General features: G+C 38.1%; 1 protein-coding gene across 2 annotated transcripts in view; it reads right to left on the bottom strand.

The window, feature by feature from the left end:
- palld (palladin, cytoskeletal associated protein) overlaps positions 1 to 18609 on the bottom strand; it is a 128597-nt gene that overhangs the window by 53125 nt on the left and 56863 nt on the right. For both annotated transcript variants that reach the window (XM_015345516.2, XM_069191800.1), the window contains exons 5-10: positions 18490 to 18607; positions 17050 to 17118; positions 14927 to 15068; positions 13326 to 13349; positions 11405 to 11524; positions 9857 to 10202 (exon numbers count right to left, since the gene is read on the bottom strand). In XM_015345516.2, coding sequence (XP_015201002.1) covers positions 9857 to 10202; positions 11405 to 11524; positions 13326 to 13349; positions 14927 to 15068; positions 17050 to 17118; positions 18490 to 18607 — 819 coding nt within the window. The remainder of the gene's footprint in view (positions 1 to 9856; positions 10203 to 11404; positions 11525 to 13325; positions 13350 to 14926; positions 15069 to 17049; positions 17119 to 18489; positions 18608 to 18609) is intronic.

Raw genomic sequence — 18609 nt, 5'->3', positions numbered from 1 at the left:
CAGTGGAGGAACTACACTGTGGCTCACAGCACGGTGTTTTAAAATTGAATCCATTCACATCTCATGTTTATCATGCACTTTCAAGTTCACACTTATGTTCCACATAATAGCTTTTTGCAATTCCATTTACTGCAAAATAAGTAATGTTTTTAACTGATGAGAGATGCAGTGAAAAGGAACAGTTGCCATGAAACTACATGATATTCTACAGTTACTACATGGTATCCATCAGGACTCCTGTAGATGAATGCCGCAGACTAATGGGTAAAAAATGTGTTTTATTCCATGTATGGAGTACTACTGTAGCATGTCCACAGGTTAGGCTTGTTCTCTGTAAGAATGCTACATTGAAGTTGTCTTTCAGACATAGAAGTGAAGTTTAAGGCATTCTCCCTTTGTTACAAAAAGCTCAATAATCTAAGGAAACCTACAGCAAAGACTTTTTTCTCCTTGAATTGTTCAATTATACTGTATATATTCTCACAAAAAGGGATCCATTTTGTTTACAGAGCTTACTGACAAACTTTTACCCAGTCTTGCTGGATCAGGTAGTCCTATACAGCCAAGAAACAGGCCAGTCAGAGAGGTCTGATTCCTCTGGGCTAGTACATACTAATAGTAGTGTATATGTACTGGGGATTTACTGGTTAGGAGCTGCTCATAAGAATGCTGCAGCAATTCTTTACCCTAATAAATAACACATGAAGTGACAAATTGCAAGCAAACTAGCTAAGCGTTGCTCTGCTGGTTTTTGCTAGTAGATGTCTCGAAAATGTGGTTGAGGTAAATCAAGAACAACTGAAAATTGTATAGAGTTACAGATTAAATATCAAATACAAAATGACGTTTTGCTGCACAGCCAATGTCATCAAGAGGCCCGAAGGATGTCAAAGACATGACATCTTCACCCAGATCGAAAGCGCAAATACAATACAGTAAATCTGAACATGGAGCTAGGAAAAAGAACATCACTGCTGTGCTCTGATCAGTCCTGCTAGCTTTTAGAAGCATTACAACAATTTGTGCAAACCACTGAGACAGAGACGAGAAACCCCACATTCCCATCAGCCGCAGTTTAATGTTCTTTGTGAAACCACCAAACACCTTCAGAGAGTTTTAAAAATCATGTGAATTGGTTTTTATTTTCTCTGACAAAACAGAAGAAGAGTGGCCAAGATGTCCCTTTCTAGAGATTTCCTTTGCAAAATCCTAACAGCAGATTCCTGCTTCTCATCTTTGCATCTTTTGTCCTATCTTTACAAGGTCTTTGGATCGATAAATGATAAATGATAAATGCTTTCTCGGTTGGTCTCCAGAAAACACCCATCAAAGCTCAGGGTGCCATTTGGGATAAATTATCTGATTCCCAAAAAGCGATTTTCAGGAATTTTCTCTATTTTTTCCTTGTTCCTTTAAAAGGCCAGGCATTTAAGTACTGTATATTCATTAAACTGCTTTGTTTTGAGAAGTGTGATCCTCTCAGTAAGATATGCACTCTGAGCAACGTATTGTAGCTCTGTGGATTACAAAGCTTTCACCCACATAGCTTGGCTTGATTGATAATACATCCATGGACTAGTTTGTCTGCTGCCAAAAGTCTTTAGTACCTTGAAGTGGAAGCATTCTTAAGCCTGGGTGAAACAACCCACTCAATTTCTGTAAGTTCTAAATCATGACTTGTGTTATTACAAGTTCATTATTTTAAATGGTAGTCATTTTTTTTTTTAATAATTTGGAAAAAACAATTTTTCAACTAGGTGAATATACAAAAGAGAAAGAGCAAGGATTTTTTTTCAATTCAATATGTTGGCTTCTGACAGAAGGAAGATGTTGGGACAGTAGGCCAGGAAAAAACATGACAGACTTCGTGCATTAATGAAAAACTTGTGTGCACCTGTGGTAACAATTGAGCCACAGACCTACAGGCTTGTCTAGTTTCACTGAAATACATCTGTGCACCTTGTGGGGTTCACATCGCTATCTGCACCAGATGATTTAAGCCCAGAAAGCAAATGTTACTTTTTCAGCGTGCCCTGGAGTTTAAAATGCTTAACAGGGCTTTTCAGATTTCACCACTTAGCTTAACTCCACAATTGGTATTGCTGGATAAAATAATATCCCTTATAAGATAAACAACTATGAAGCACTAAAATATTGCTAAAATTAATACATATTATTTTTTAGATTAACAATATGTGCAGGATATAATTCAAATATTAATTTGGGATTGAATGCGAAAAACTGGGCTGAAAGGATGCTCTCTTTTACTGCTCTTTAAACCACAGATGGTGTTTTCGTTCATCTGATGGCATAATACAGCAGAAAACAACAAAACATAATAAGCACAGGGACTGGTATTTCGTATGTTGGTGTACAACGCACAAATTCTCCGTCTCGTTTATTCACAGCAATATTGTGTGCTTTAAAATTTAGCCTGAAAATGTACAATATAAGAGAGGCATTTTGTGACATCCGCCTTGTTTTTTTCCCCGATTTGTGACTTTATTTCATCGTGAAATGTGCTTTGAGACAGTTGTTTTCATAATGGTATTATATAAAATAATTATTATTACTCTTAAGTGAGTGTTGAGCCTAGAGAACATAAGAGAGCCTTGACTTCTAAGTTCATTATTTCCCGTCACAGAACCTTTTTAGAGCGCTCAAAGCTTCAGAGCCCAGAGGTGGAAAAGAATAACAATATGTGGGAAAGGAACACTGAGCCATTTTCACATGCAAAACATAATACTCGTGCTTAGGAAAGCACAATTAAAATATTTAACGGTCTGACGCTAATCGTTATTACACCCCCAAATACTTCACTTTCTCCTAACAGATTTATGCAACCTGTAATCAAATACTATTGTATGCTACTTCATCCATTTAAGATGACAACTGCAGTAGAAATGGTAAGGCATTAAGCAGCCTAAGTGAAAAGAAAAGAGGTTCCAGTATACAGGAGCACCTTAATAAAAACCACTTATTAGAGGAGTAATTACCCAAGAGTAAACATGCAGGCAGGACTCCTCTATTGTTATAGCTTTGTTTTCCTTTTTCTTGCTTAAGCCTAGTGTATTCCTAACGTTAAAAAGGCTTGATTTTACAGCTCTGTGAGAAAGATTCCAGACTGACACATGAAAATGAGCTTTGCAAAACCCATAGGTCTGTCTCATTTTTCCCACAGTACACCTGCCCACTCCTGGGGACCTGATTTACTCAGACTGCTGATGTAAGCTCAGGTTACCAGGTACAGGCATGTTTACACATGTTTATGATGTTTTTTCCTTTTTGTCTTCAATAGGCATTGCATCATCACCCTTAGCAGGAAGGATATTACTGAAGTAAATTGATTTGTAATTAGTGAAGTGACAATGAAAGCATAGGCATTGAATCCATGAAACAATCCATTTTATTCAATGCGATTTTCAATTTACAAAGTAGAGCAAATTAAATTTCACTTAGTGATTTCTTCCTGTATCCTTTAGGACAGCTTTAGTGCAGTACTTTATCATGTGTGGCTGTTCATCATTGCTCTATGTTATGTTACTTTCCTTATTCAAATAACTCGTGAATACATCACAGCGTCATATGCATTTCACACAAATTCCATACCAAATAATGTATTACTTCATTTGTAAAGCAGTTTGTATTTTTAGCACATTTCTTCATATTTAAAAATTATACTTGGCTAAATATCAAATATAAAAAAAGCTTGACTTTGAGATAGTGGAATATCAATAAAGTCTTGAAAAATGTGTGCTGTCATCCTATAGTGTATACTGATGGAAATACCTATGGACTCCATCAGGAATGTAAGATCTTCAAGAAGGAAACATATTTGTACAATCACACTAAGGTTTCACATTTATTTGGTCTTTTTTGGGTCTGTCCACTGCAGAAAAGTAAGGATAATAACAGGTTTTGATTTGAAAATAAACATCATGCAAATGTTATCTATAATATATCCAACAGTTGTTGTGTTTCTTTAAAAAACCTCACCCTAGAACTGGTAATGTTTTCTATACAAACTATATCCTATATCCTGTATCAGGTACCGTGATAGTTACCACAATTAGAGAATTTAAAAACTACCTTGTAACTCCTTACATATCACACTTTCTGTCAGATTCTGGATCAATCGCAACCTTAAAAGCCTGCTTGGCCTTCAGGTCCATCTCAGACAATCATTTAACTTTTACCAGATCTTTAAACTGCCAGTTGTCAGAACAGCACTTGCTAGCAGCATGTGCTGTACTGCAGGTCAGTTTAAGTTGTAGCAGGCTGGGTAAGATCCTGAAGGGGTGGGTGTGTGGACCAGTGTCTAATGAGCTCTTGATTAGCTGTTATACAGGCAGGATGTGCAGTGTGTCAGCTCCACCTAGTAAGGTCAGATCTGGGAGGATGCCAGGGCTGGCGAATGATGTTGACTCAGCCAAGGGCACATTCCACAGACAGAGCCACGGAGAAATAAAATGTTTTTTTCCAGAAACAATAATGCTCCCAAAAATTATTTCCCCCTGTTAAAGATATATAAGAGGGTACAAACTCCACACAATTTATATAAAATACAGTATACACTGCCTCTCTAGGAAGAGACACTGCAGTTTTGTAAAAAATGGATAGGCTGACCCCTGATTTACTGTAGCCCTGGTGGAATTAGACATAAATAAAATATGTAAAAAAAACACTACAGTGCTTTTACAATACATAGCTCCACGTAGTTTAGTCCTTGGTGAGAGGTTCAGACTACAGGCAAACACATCTTTAACCCTGAGAACACTGCAGCTTACAGGACAGCTGTGAGGGCAATAATGCTGATGAGGAGGATAGACTAGATTAACTGTGTGTCTGTTTGTGTGTCTTCTGAAAGGTGTCAGTTCCCTTTTTTTAGTTATCTTTCTGTTGTTGTTTGTAGGCAGTACACAAATTATTGCAGTGATCCAGTGTTAATCGCCCCTTCTCAAAAGGGTTAATATGATATTGGGCATCTTCTAAAATTCAGAATGACGTGTTTGTGACCTCATGATGAGTTGTAGTAATCAGCAGTGAAGCAATCCATAATTATTATTTATAGCATAACAGCATTCCCTGTGGCCTCCTGTGTGCATCCATCATAGTCCTGTCTATTGCACTGAATTACACTCTGTGCTGTATTCATACTGTATGTGCAATGGAAGAGCTTATTGTGCGATATAAACTAGTCTAGTTGATATATATATACTTGCTAGCCTTTGTATTCTGCACTGTCTTGCTTTGCAATATGTATAACCTCAGTTAGAAGCCCTTTGCTGATAGAGGTAGCGGAAACAGTGTTGTTTTCTGTGACCTTATACTGTATTTTGCTTCGCTCACGACGGCTGACTGATCTGCTGCCAATGGGTCATAGTAAATCATTCTCACACATCTTGACATTCAGCACACTCTTGATTGGAACTTGATTTCCGCTCTTTCTGTTACACTGAAGGTCCATAAATCATATTGCTGCCATAAATAAAACATACTCTTTGTTCAGCAGTGTCAAACTCAAGTGTTTGTCACAGCTGGTACCTGAATCCCCAAGCACACCTATAGCAGCCAAAGTAACCAACAGCTGATAAGCCCAGACCACTACAACCATAAACTACTGATACAACACAGTAAAGTTTCCTAACTGTATTTGAAACACAAACAGTGACTTATTATTCAACATCCAGGCAAACTGTCTGCGTAAGATATTACAATGAATTTCCTGATTGGAGTTAGAAATAACTCATTATATACTGATGGAAAAAAGAAAGGCAACATTTTCAGGAATGAGAATACTATAGTTATAGCTTATGTACTTTCACAAAAAGTTGTCAATTTGTTTTAAGCCCTCTGACCTGCAATACAACTTGTGCAGTGAGGCATTGCAACTTGCCAATGACACGAAAGCTCGATAGGTGCACTTTTACCCAACGAGGTCCAGGTGGAGCATTTGCCTGTTCAGGTTCCCTTTAAAAAGGCCTTAATTCAAAGCTTAGGTCACTGCAAGAAAAAAGCCACACCTAGTCAGTTTACTGTGCATTCAATAATGCCTCGAGTGTCACCAGAAGCAAGGGAGAGGGCCATTGGCATGCTGCAGGCAGGCATGTCATGTGCCAGCGTTGCCAGACACTATGGAGTGAGCCGCTCCACTGTGTAACTTCTGCAGAGAAGGTTTCAGCAGACCGGCAGGACAGAGGACCATCCAAGACCCGGTCGCCCCTGAGTGACCACACCAGAGCAGGACCGACACATCAGACTGGTCCATCTGAGAGAACGTTTCAGATCTGCCACCCGTACTGCTGCTGAAACAGCCGGCAGACACAATGCCCACATCAGTGACAGGACAGGGAGGCTCCATCCTGCTGACCTTAGAGCAAGGCGACCTGTCAGAGGCCCTGTGCTCACACCTCCTAGACATCATACCTGCCTGGCTTGGGCCAGACAGAGGCTGCGGTGGACTCGTCAGCAGTGGCATCAGGTCCTCTTATCGGTTGAGTCACTCTTCAGCCTGTTCCACGCAGACAGGAGGGCCAGAGTGTGGAGGAGGAGGTGTTACGTTTCTTTTTTAACCATCAGTATATTTTGACCAAGTAATTAACATAATGCAATTCTGAGGTTTTTGTAAGAACACTGATATACCTTTTACTTAATGTGTTACTTAGAATGAGGTTCAAAAACTCCATCATAACTGTTTCATAAACACTGCACAACATGATATAACCACAAGCATAATCCTAAATCCTAAACCACAAGCATAAAACCACCTGTGAAAATGACATCACAGGTGCAATGATTCATAATGAGACATTGTTTCTGCTGTAAATTAAGAGGAGACCTCCAGGTAGAGAGAAGTCAGGTGGAAATAATGAGAGACACAATTACAGACTTTAGAGCTGACAAGGACTCCTTTCAGATGCAGCTCAGTAACGGTGATCCTCATACGTTTGTGTACAATTTTATTTTGATAGATGTTTTAAGGAAAGCATTAATACAAAAAAATCTTAAAAGTGACTTAACATGTATCCACCTTAAGTAGATCCTAAACATAACTCATGACAATGTCATATTAACAAAGCAAAATATAACTTTGTAGTTCAAGTAGCTGCATCAGTATGCGTAGGCTGCAAAGCAACAAATAAAGGTTTATTCCATGCTGAAAAGAGAACAATAGAAACACAACATTTCGGCTGTGGAGCCATCTTCGGGTCACAGTTCTTGGGGTTTGTTTCAGCATGGAACAAACCTTTACTTGTTCCTCATTCACATATTTTTTCCATTTAAAAAGAAAGCTCCACATCAATTTATTTGCAGCTACACAGTGCCTCATGTAAACTGCACATATAATTTACAAATATTTGCATGCAGAATGTTTTATGCTTTGATAAATACCATAAATATTTACCATACCAAACATTAATGGTGTTTTAATTAATCTTAATTTAGAATTAGGGTAAAAATTGACACAGCTTGACAACACAGGAAGACAACAGCTGCTCCCACAGAGTTTCAACTGCTCAGCTGTTCGTAGAAAGAGTAAGAGGTGGAGGACTCTAATTTTGGCTCTCGTCTGCTCAGTATTAAGTCCAAATTTTTTAAATGTTTTATTTTCTTCAAGGTCTTGGAAAAACACATGCCACCAGGGTCACACCCTGAGGTTATGAGGTGATATTTATTGATTTTAACTTGGGAAGTAAAGAGTCTTTCAACACTAGGTGGAAATCCTATCCTGCATGTTCTATCTGTCTGCTATTGTAGAGAGAATTCACACGGCTGGAATGTGCTCAGCTTCCTTTCATTCTTTCATTTGTCTACAAATGAGACACCAACCTGACTCCCTTTTCCTAATAACAGCAGTACTGCCCTCATTGTACAAACTGCAGCCATGTCTGTCCTTACTTTGAAATGAAATAAAGCTGATATGACATAGAACACTTCTCGCTTACTATCAGAGGTCTGTGTGAGCATTTGCAGGCCCAGACCGTTTAAAATCTGATACTGGGAACACTGTCTATTTCCAGCAAACAATAAGAAGATCCAACCCTTTCTAAAATCATTGCATCAAGGCTACGTTTGCATGTGAATAAAAAGCAGTACAGTTTTAATGTACCATGGAAGGCCTGTAACATGGAAGAGTCTAAAATATATGTTCTTTTCTTTTTATTTTTTGCCTGATTTGCTATTTTTCCTCTAAATAATATTTATGTTTTGATACTAAACTAGTATTTTGTATACTAGTATAGAAAATTAAACTTTACTGTAGATTCATAAGAGGGAAGGGAGTGTAAAAAACAATTACCCAAAGAAGTTTGTCATTGTCACACTAAATGGTGTCATTTTTGAAAACTGTGTTGAATTCGTTTCTAATTCAATGGCAAAATTAACCGTTTCAGGCGTTAATGGCTCGAATCTTTGTGTTCTTTAAAATTACATTTCAGCTTTTACATTTTACTGTAAAATTTTACTTACATTACATTTGACATTTTAAGTAATATTTTAAAAGCCCCCATAACTGCATGTTTAAAGGGAGCTGGAATGGATATATACCGATTTATATGCAAGTTTTATTTGGTATCGTGCACACAATGCAGTAACTGTTGTTTAATAAATTAGTAAAAGGCCTGTATGTTTTCATGCAGGGAGTCATGTACTGGTAAAACTTTAATTATTTCATAAAATGGGAATAGAACATACTGTAAAAACACTTTTCCAAATAAAAAATTCTAAATAAATTTATATTAGTTTGAAGTGCACGGGACATTTCTATTCAACTTACCAAAACATCATAAATATGTATGAATTAGTGGCAGGCAGGATTTGACACCCACATTGTATGTTTCTGAAATACACCTGCTCTGCTATGCATGTTAATAATCAGCCAATGGCTGTCAACTTAGTGATACTGTGATTCATGCATTTCAAAGATATAAAACATAGAGGAAGGTGCTAATCTCCCAGATTTTGATACTGAAAATACCCAAATTAAACAAGGCAATCATGCAGTGGTACTATTGCATACAGCTGATTTTATATTAAGGAAATGGTTTGGTAACCATAAATATCAGAAATAAGACTGATAGCTTTAGGCTGAAAGACCTGCACAGTATGTACTGTAGGTAACTCTTTCACTGACACTTATTTGTCTTATTGTGAAAAAATATGATCATTTTACATTTTCTCTGTATAATGTAGATTATAATTCAAGAAATTCTGTAGTTTGTTTTGAAGTTCTTGCCAAGAATTCAAACAATAATTTATTATTTATTAAATTATTATTTATAAGATGGCTGTTTTTATCATACAATTGTTGCTTCTCATAAATTATTCATGACATATCAGTTAAGCATTTTGAATAAGGTCAGGAGAGATTTCCTATACTGTATATAGAAGTTTCAGAGTGCAATCTATTTAGTCATAACTGCTGTAAGCCTGTCTGTCCAAAATGCCCCTTCAGAATTCTCAAATTCAGCTCTGTTCTGCTAGCCCTACTGCAACATATTCTTAATATTGTATGAACTGTATACACTGTATGTTGATTTACTAATTGCATAACTTACACCCCTGAAAACAACCGAGACAATAGAAACTAACTTAATTTCAATAAAACGTCTCAGATATGACATAAAACATTGGTTTTTTTTGGATCTTAATCTTATCATAAGTTTTCTGTTTGGACCAGACAACTTGGGCTTAGCGCTAGTTCTCTAAAGAAATGAGATGTAAACATGATTTGATACGAACGTTCCAATTCACAAACATTTAAGACTTTTCTTCTTTCTGAGACAACCTTCAGATGCCCGGCATTTCTGTGTGCGGACCCTGTGAGACTATTCTCAGGAGGAGCTGAGGTACTTACAGTTTGGGCTTGGGCTTGGTTGCCAGGGGCAGCTCCTTCACAGCGGAAGGGGTGACTGGAGCAGACTGGAAGGAGGCATTCATCGCCTTGGGAACCCCAACGGCCTGCTGGTTACTGTGGACCCCATTGGTCTTCTCCTCCCCTAGGCTGAAGCGCTGCACTTTTAGAGCCCCCACGCTGGGCCAGATCTCCAGCTCGTTGACATGAAGACCCTCTCCAGAGGAGCACTTTGGCGGGAGCACCAGAGAGCTGATTTCTGAGGGGGGCGGAGGTGGCGGGAAGGACTGTACGTCTTCCAAAGCAGAGTCTTCAGCCGAAACTCCATTGCTAGAGGGCTCTTCGGTAACTGTTCGGCAAGAAAGAGCGATGGAAAGACATTTATCTCCCACTTTGGGTTTGGGGTGTTGGCGATGGTGAACCACCGCCTCAGGATCAGAAGGGGAAATAAAAACTGGATACTGTCATTGTTAACTGAGCCGGATTGGCTCCCTCAAGAATCACCAAGTATTTCCTTTTTATTTAGAATTTATACTTGTTTCTGTATCCAAAATGTTCAAGTGTCGCCTTTTCATTTCTGTCACTCAGCAAGTACGTGTTCTTCAGGCTTTCCCTCCTATGTCTGATTTTGTTTTGCTGTATTTACCCTGCTAACTTACCACATTATGTGTGTCATTCACCTCCAAAATAATGAAATGTCATTCTACCGTTCTGGTTTTTAATTTACCATAAAAGATACATTATCAATGAATTCAGAACAGGGTGAAAGACGAGCTGACACCACAGGGGATGCCTATCAAACGCTGGGCACACACACACAAACATGCACATGGGGGGCAATTTCGACACGCAGGTTAACTTGGACAGCAAGACCAAGGTAACCGGAGCACCTGGAGAAAACCCACACAGATGTGAGGTACACATATAAACTCCACACAGGGGAGACACCCCATGTCCTGAATCAGACCCAGGACGCAAGGGCTGTGCGGCAGCAGAGCTAACCATCATGCCACTTCTCCTGCCTCCAACAATAATCAATACAAATGATGGATCGACGAGTACCTATCACAACAAACCTCACTAGTTATTTCCTGCATTAAATAATGCTCATTAAAGATGTTTGTCAATTCGAAAAAACGATCAATTTGTGATTTCATCTCCATTTTGAGAAAGCAACATGCATAATGGAAGATTTGGTCAATAGGAATAAAAATCTTGCAGTAGGATGACATCGATAATACATTCTCCTGCAGCATCCTCCAGGAACACTCCAGCCATAACGTCTTTTTAGATGACAGAAGCAGTCCTTCAGTGAGTGCAGCTAGATACAAATCTAAACCTGAGGTCACAACAATAAAAAACAATAACAGCACCAACCCCAAACCAGAATATTTTAACATCCTGGAAGGTTAAATAGGCCGAGCAAAATTGCGTAACTTTGGACGGTAGCCTAAGAATGTCACAAGGAGAGGGATTTGAGCATTCTTCAATAAATGGGCTCGTTTGTGAGGAATGTTAATGAAGCCAGCAGTGCACTGGCTTGTCCCTCACCTGAGTACACGGCCAGCTGAGCGGAGCAGCTCACTGAGCCAAACCTGTTACTGGCTGTGCATCTGAAAACACCTCCATCTTCAGGGAAGGTCTCAGCAATCACCAGCGTACAGATCTCCTCTGTAAAAGGGAAAAAAAAATACAACACAGAATTAATACCAAATCTATTTGAATTCCACTTATGGTGCAGCCATGAGCAATTTCTCAGATGGCCCTAGTATTTCTTTTTTTGTACTTTCTATTGTTGTATGTTGTATTTTTCTTCCAGTTTTTGAAGAAATGTCGACTGCTAAAATACATTTTACCTCCCACCCTGATTGTGTATTTTCCGTAGTGCCAATGGAGAGGTATAAATTCTTAGACGAACAGATGCAAGTTAATTTCTCCCCCATTTTAAATTCAACCTCTGTAACTTTAAACTGATTGTTAAAGTTATAGTATACGATAAAGAGGTCCAATTTTTTTTTTTGCTGTATATTCAAATTCATAAAATCCTTTCTTGGGTTCCCTCTACTTTTAAACTGCTGGATAAACTGAATTGTGTAATGATAAGAATTTGCTTTCAAATAAATAGGGCAGGTTATCAGTTTCTGAGAGATTTAGTAGATGATTTCAAACATGGGCTGCAACAGATGGCTTCTATGACTAGTCGTTACACTTCAGATAAGAAGTATCTAAAAACAATCAAGGCAAAAGATTAATTAATTGACTACTTAATGGGTTAAAATTTGTCAAGAGCACTTTCACAAACACAGGGTGAGCCAGCTCCCCTTACTGAATGTTTATTACACAGACATCCTTCAGACATATCAACTCCATCAAATGTAAATTAATTCAAGAGATCTGGCATACAGAAATATGTGTTTTATTAATGTTGCTTTCCTCCATCTCATAAATCTGGTCATTTTGTCATGCTAATAACAAATATACATCCAGACAGTTACGTAAACTGAAAAGGCAGTGGCAGTAAGCACACTGATTCATGTTCAGCAGACAGATCTTTGTGGGGTGTTTTCTATCTAAAAGAACAATGATGATCTGGGTTCTACCAAGACAAATTATCTGTGACAGACCAGACCACAAAAATCAGTTTCCCATATAAGAATAAAACACTAATAACTTAATAATAATAACGATTATAAAAAGGGCATATCACTGGTACTATCTGGACAAAAAAGGCTGAAGTTAATTTTGAAAGCTCAGAAACAAAATTATACATTCCAGTTTCTACAGAACTGCTTATATTGTACAAAAAACAAAGCAGGAATTGGATCACTCCAACATCATAAAACCCATTTTGGCCTGAAGCAAGACTCTCAATAATGTAAAAGTATTATTCATTCTTGAGTATCCAGTGCCTTTTCATGAGTCATATAATATATTTCTCAGACACACAGAAGAAGGGAAGGATTTAGCGACAGCAGTTCTTTTAACACCTGGTTTTCCCTGTTAGTCACCCTACCAGCCTTGCAATTGCTTAGTCTCTGGGATCTGAAATCTCCTTCTACATTGTTTTCCACTGTTGAATATTGGTTTTCCCAAGGTGAATGTCTGTATTTTATTATTGTGTGCTAAAAGAAATGTACGTATCTCTCGTAAATGATATTTGGAATGTCATCTTAAATTACTCTTGTCATTTGATTAGATAAAAATATTTTTTTATTTAATTAAAGAATAATCTTCACATTAGAAACAACAAGATAATTAGCAATTTCTTTTGAGCTTGAAAGCAAGTAGAATTGTATTAAAGTAGTAAACTAATTTTAAAGCATGACTGTATTTTCAAGTAAACGATACACAACTTTACAAAGACAGATCCACAGAGTTTAGTGATATGAAAGTACCACTTCAAAAGGTAAGGAAACTACTAATTCACAAGTCTTTTTTGATGGAAAGAACAGAAAAATAAGATGACTCTTACCAGGTTCTGCAGCAGATCGAGGCTCTAAGGAAAAGAAGAAAGTAAATGTTGAGGAATGAAATGTACAAATGTAGACATGTTACACAAACTTTTTATTTAAAATAATACAGTATATTCGGAGCTACAGTATAACTGAAACAGTTATTAAGTAGTTAATAAAAACCACTATAAATAAAGTAAATTTCATGTTCACTCAGACTATTGTTGGAGAGCTCATGAACTACTAGTGATAAAGGAAAAAGACTTTTGTAGTTCATATCTTTTTTACAGTTTTATTCTATATTTGCAGCTTCATTTCTTGACTGTTACAAATCACTTTGAACTCCTGTAAGCAGCTGTCTGACCAAACAGCTGGTAAGACTGGTAAAAGTACATGACCTATGACTTTTTTTCTGTACTCTATTGATAAATAAGCATTTTTAGAATTCCTTTCTTAATACTAGGTTAAATATTTATATTTGTGCACCAAGTGATTTGTCTTGCTTTACAATACACTTGTGTTTATAAGGCAAATTCAAAAAGCTTTGCAACTCATCTCAGCATATTTAGCTCATTTGTCCTTCAGATTTGTGATTTATTAATAACAAAATCAGTCATTTCTTTTAAGAGCATTAACAGCAGATTCCATATGCCAAAGTAAATAATAGTCAATCAGGAGTAAATCTGGGGTTTGGGGCTCAAACACTCGTTAATAAATCACACTCTGTGAAATCCTGGTCTTGCAAATTGAGTCGCGGAAGAAAATAATGCCTGAACATCTGTCACATGAAACTGGGCTAGCAGGTCAGCACACTATTAACCAGTGATGGTAGTTTTGTGTGGTACGTTATCCATTAAGTACAGGTTCGAATTCCAGAAGATGCTGGCCTTAATCTTGCCTCTAAAGGTGAGGTGAGGGTTTTCTTCAAGGGTGGATAATGAAGGGGTTTTTCATTCTATTAATTCTGTTTTGGTCTCAGTATCATAGTGGTGAATGCTTATTTGATCACCAGCAGCCAGACAGGAAAAAAAGCTCCTGCTGTGTTTTAGCATTAGACTCCACTTTCTGGTGGCAGTCTTGGTTATCAAACGGAGGTTCTGGGAATGCATCGGGTAGACGTTTTGAGCGTGCCATGGATAATTGCTTATAATCCAACTCTTTTGCGATGTGATCCGTGATTTCAATGCGACCTGGCATGACCTTCTTCTCTATCCATTTTTCATATGTTATAGAAGCCGAAGAGAGTCAACCAGACAATCAGGAACAGCTTCCCTTAACACAGAACCCGTGCATCCAAGGATACACTTTGCAGTGCATCCTTCCTTGCACACAAATGTGATGACCACATGATCTTTTGGCTTTGAACTGTCATTCAACCAGGCTTGGAAAGAACATAATGGGATGAGTCAGGCACACTCAGGAATATGAACATAAAACCAGGCATGAGCTCTCTATACTGTACGCATGCATCTGCACTGTATCTTTCTATAATGCTTATTAACAGCACAACAGCAACGCCCCAAGAATGTGAGCTGAAGAAGCTTTTGTGCGCCCCTCATATTGGTGTCAGTGGGAGGAGGACAATCCGGAGAGTGTGCAGCTTTGTGTTTGGCGGGCTCACTTTTCTGCAGGATGCGGAAGTCCGGAGAGTCTTGTATCTCCTCTCCCTGCCTGTACCACTGCACACGCAGTGGGGGGGTGCCCTTCACTCGGCACTCCAGGACAACGACTTGGCCCTCTGATGCTGTGGCATCTTGCAGCGGCTGGAATGAGATCAGAAAGATATCATCTACATCTCTGTGTTTCTTCGCATCTCATCAAAGCCACAAAGAGTCTCATTTTATAGCATTATTTATAGACAAGGTACTATACATTTACAGTATTACTAGGTCGTCGATCTTAGTAAAAGTGTCAGTTAGAGCCTACTGTATATACTGTATTTGTACCCAACTGATGAGCAAATCCAAAAAATGTCAGACAAGTCAACGTACAGTACAGTAGAAAACAACTAAAAATATACTTTTTGGTTCTAACATTTCTAGAACTATACAGGCAAAAGGGCCATACAACATTTGTTTTTAAGTCTGGATGACATCTGTTACTCTTCCCATACAGTGACAAGGGGTAAGGTCCAAGTATCAGCATTTATTTCAACAAAATAAAAATATAAATTGAAGCAATATGTAACCCAAGCTGTTATTCATCCCTTTCATTCACACAAATGTAAGTGCGGTGAAAATGAAATCATCTTCTTTGTGGGTGATTCCAAAAACATTCGAACATCTTTTTGCAGAGCAAAGACGTTGCCAGATGACACAGATGAACTTCCGTTCATCCCAATGAAATCTGATTACTAGATAACGATTATGATAATGAACAGTAGTTTAGCTACTTCAGAACAAGACTGATGGATTGCAGTGCCATATTTGTCAAATACAGTCAGGGACACATTAATATAATGTATTCCTGATTTAATGTAACCTGACAGCCTTGGGTTTATAGCAGAGCATTCCTGCACTTTACTGAAGTTTTTTTTACGGCGTACGTTAGCAAGCATTTCCTTTCCTAGCAAAAAACAATAACACAAAACATCTAAAAACAGGAGCTCAAAGAAGAAAATATATTAAAGATAGTATCTGATCACATTCTCATAGATTTTGTAAAAATGTGACCTTCCCTTATTTCTCATGTAAAGACTACATTTCCTATCAGTTTCTGGAAAGGAATCCTGGGTGCAATTTAAGGGACTTTCACTATCCACTCAACTATTAATTTTTTGGGCTTCTAAAATGATGTTGTGCCTAAACATTGCTAATAACCTTCTAGTTTCATCACAGAGAATGAGCAGTTAAAGGCTCAATGGCTCATTCACACCAGTATTCTTAATGCAGTTCTTTTAAGCCACATTACCCATTTGCAGGAGCTCCTTGGTGTCTCCTACTCCTTAGAGTACAAATTCATACTGGAAATCACAATTAAAATTGAAATATAATTTGCACGATTCATTCATTATTAAGGATTCACTCATTCAATAATGGAATTATGCAGATGCTAAACTATATGGTGTCATGAAAAGACTTTTCACTGCTCGACATTTCTGTCAAAATATAGTCCCTGACAAAGCAGCTGCCCCACCAAAGTGCAAGGCGATTGAAAAATTCCCACAAAGGACACATGCAACTTGGATCCATAACATGCTGTACGTATCAGCCTTTTCAATCGTGTGACTGACTACGCTTAGCTGACACTCCGCAGTGCACAAAATATATGTTTCCTCCACAAAACAGACATCAATCTCTCTGGCTATTTCCTGTAAGTTGTCAATCTGTTAACTTTTAGTTGGTCAGTAAATATTTTGGTTTACTTTCTAGATCCAGAAGCATGAGCAAACAAAAGCTCAAAACGAGTTGTTATACTGCTAGGTTTCCACTCATTGTGGAATAAAAAGAAGTTCATCTTTACTTTTTAGTTTTGTATGGATATTCACATGCTAATCTAATATTGTCGTGACCACTATCACACAAATATAAACTTATTTATAAATAATTGTTTACAGTTGGGTAGGAGCTGATTGAATGTACAGTATAATGCGTTCATTAAATAAATCAGTTTTTGGGGTTGAGGTTTAATTATGGAATGCCTTTGTAATTAGGCTTCTGTTTCCATTATCTCAATGACATTTAAGTTGGCAATTAATGATTGTAATAGTGAATCAATGGTGAAAGCTTATTAATTGTAACGTACCTTAGTGAAAACTGGAGATACTGCAATAGGTCCATCTTGTCCAGAGAGTGAAGAAACTGGACTCTGCACCTAGCCATGTAAGAAAAAGTAATATGCAGTCTAAAAATCCCTTTAGGCAAGTATGTTTCTAATGCTGTACAATCGGTCACAGCAGCTTAATGCATTTATTTCCTTTAGCATTTAAAAAAAAGTTACACTTCAAAAGAAATCCCCCCTCCAAAATAATGCCATAACTTAGCAATAACCTTTAAATGGCATTTTATCTTCTACTTTTTGTTGGTAGGAGCCAGAAGAAATGTTAAGTGATGAATGGATGAACCCTATGGTGCCGCATAATGGTAATCTTGTTTAAATTATATTTCCTATTCATCTGTACACTTATCATTTCTAAATGAGTATTGATATTAATGCTGCTTGTCGTTCCTTAGTAGGAGAAAGAAAGTAGGAAGACAGCATTATACAAATCATAAGACAGGAGTATGTTTTTTTAATTGAGATTTGAGGAATCTACTTTTGTTTTTAAAGATAGCTTGTGCTTTCACTGTATGCATATACAGTATATTAGACCTGAAAAACTACTTCCCGCACTTTTTAAAGAAGGAGCATCAGAGGAATACTTTAAACAAGAACACATGATAGAAAGGGCATCTGGGGAGCTTCATGGATCCTGATTAAGCATTAATGTGGGCAGAATACTCCAACCACTTCCTCCACACATTAAATATTGTCACTTCCACAGAGGCCATACCGAAGGGGTTTCCTGGGTTTCCTCATCACCGCTGTTATTCAGCTAGAGAAAAACCGACTTAAATGTTCCAAGGCCTTCCCATGAACCTTAATTATGCATTGCCTGTAAAGACGTATTAATGGTGTCAAAAGAGCCAGACAATGAGCAGAAAATGGGTGTGATTTGTACGAGTACAAAGTATGGGCCTTGTGCTCCTTTGCTCTGAAACCTCGTACAGAAACGACCTGCTGCTTGAAAGAAAAGGTCTGAATGGGAAGACAGTTGTGTCAAAGTTGTCTGTTTTATGGTTGCCTGGTTGCCTGCTAGCCAAGCTAGCCAAGCGTTGGACCGCCAAACGAACCTGAGGGAGTTTGAGCAAATTTGCAGAGACGATGGGCAAAAACCTGTGTCGTCCAAATGTGCGAGGCTGGTAGAAACTTAACCAAGGTGACTCATGGCTGTAATTTCTCCCAAACCTGCCTCAACCAAATATTGAAATAGAGTTGGGGGGGTGAATGCTTCTGCAATCACTTATTTTCTGTTTTGTATTTACAATTAATTTCTGTAGAATTCTGTTTTCAATTTGACATTACAGAGTGTTCTGTGTTGATCAATGCTGAAAAAAATCCCAGATACATTCCATAAAGTCCAGGGAGGGTGAATACTTTTGATAGCCACCGTATGTCATGTAAGCCTGCAGGAGCAGTCGTTACCCGCTGGGCAGGAGCAGAGAGAGGCTGGATGAGGGTCGAGCGATGTGGAGGAACCTCTGGACTCTTGGCTGTGGGAGAGCTGATTGTGAGAGACACAGACGTGGTTTTTTTCTGCGCCCT

Source organism: Lepisosteus oculatus, chromosome 1, assembly GCF_040954835.1.
Source record: "Lepisosteus oculatus isolate fLepOcu1 chromosome 1, fLepOcu1.hap2, whole genome shotgun sequence".
NCBI lineage: Eukaryota > Metazoa > Chordata > Actinopteri > Semionotiformes > Lepisosteidae > Lepisosteus > Lepisosteus oculatus.
Note: the sequence above shows the minus strand (reverse complement) of the source record. Positions and strands in the feature narration are given on the sequence as shown.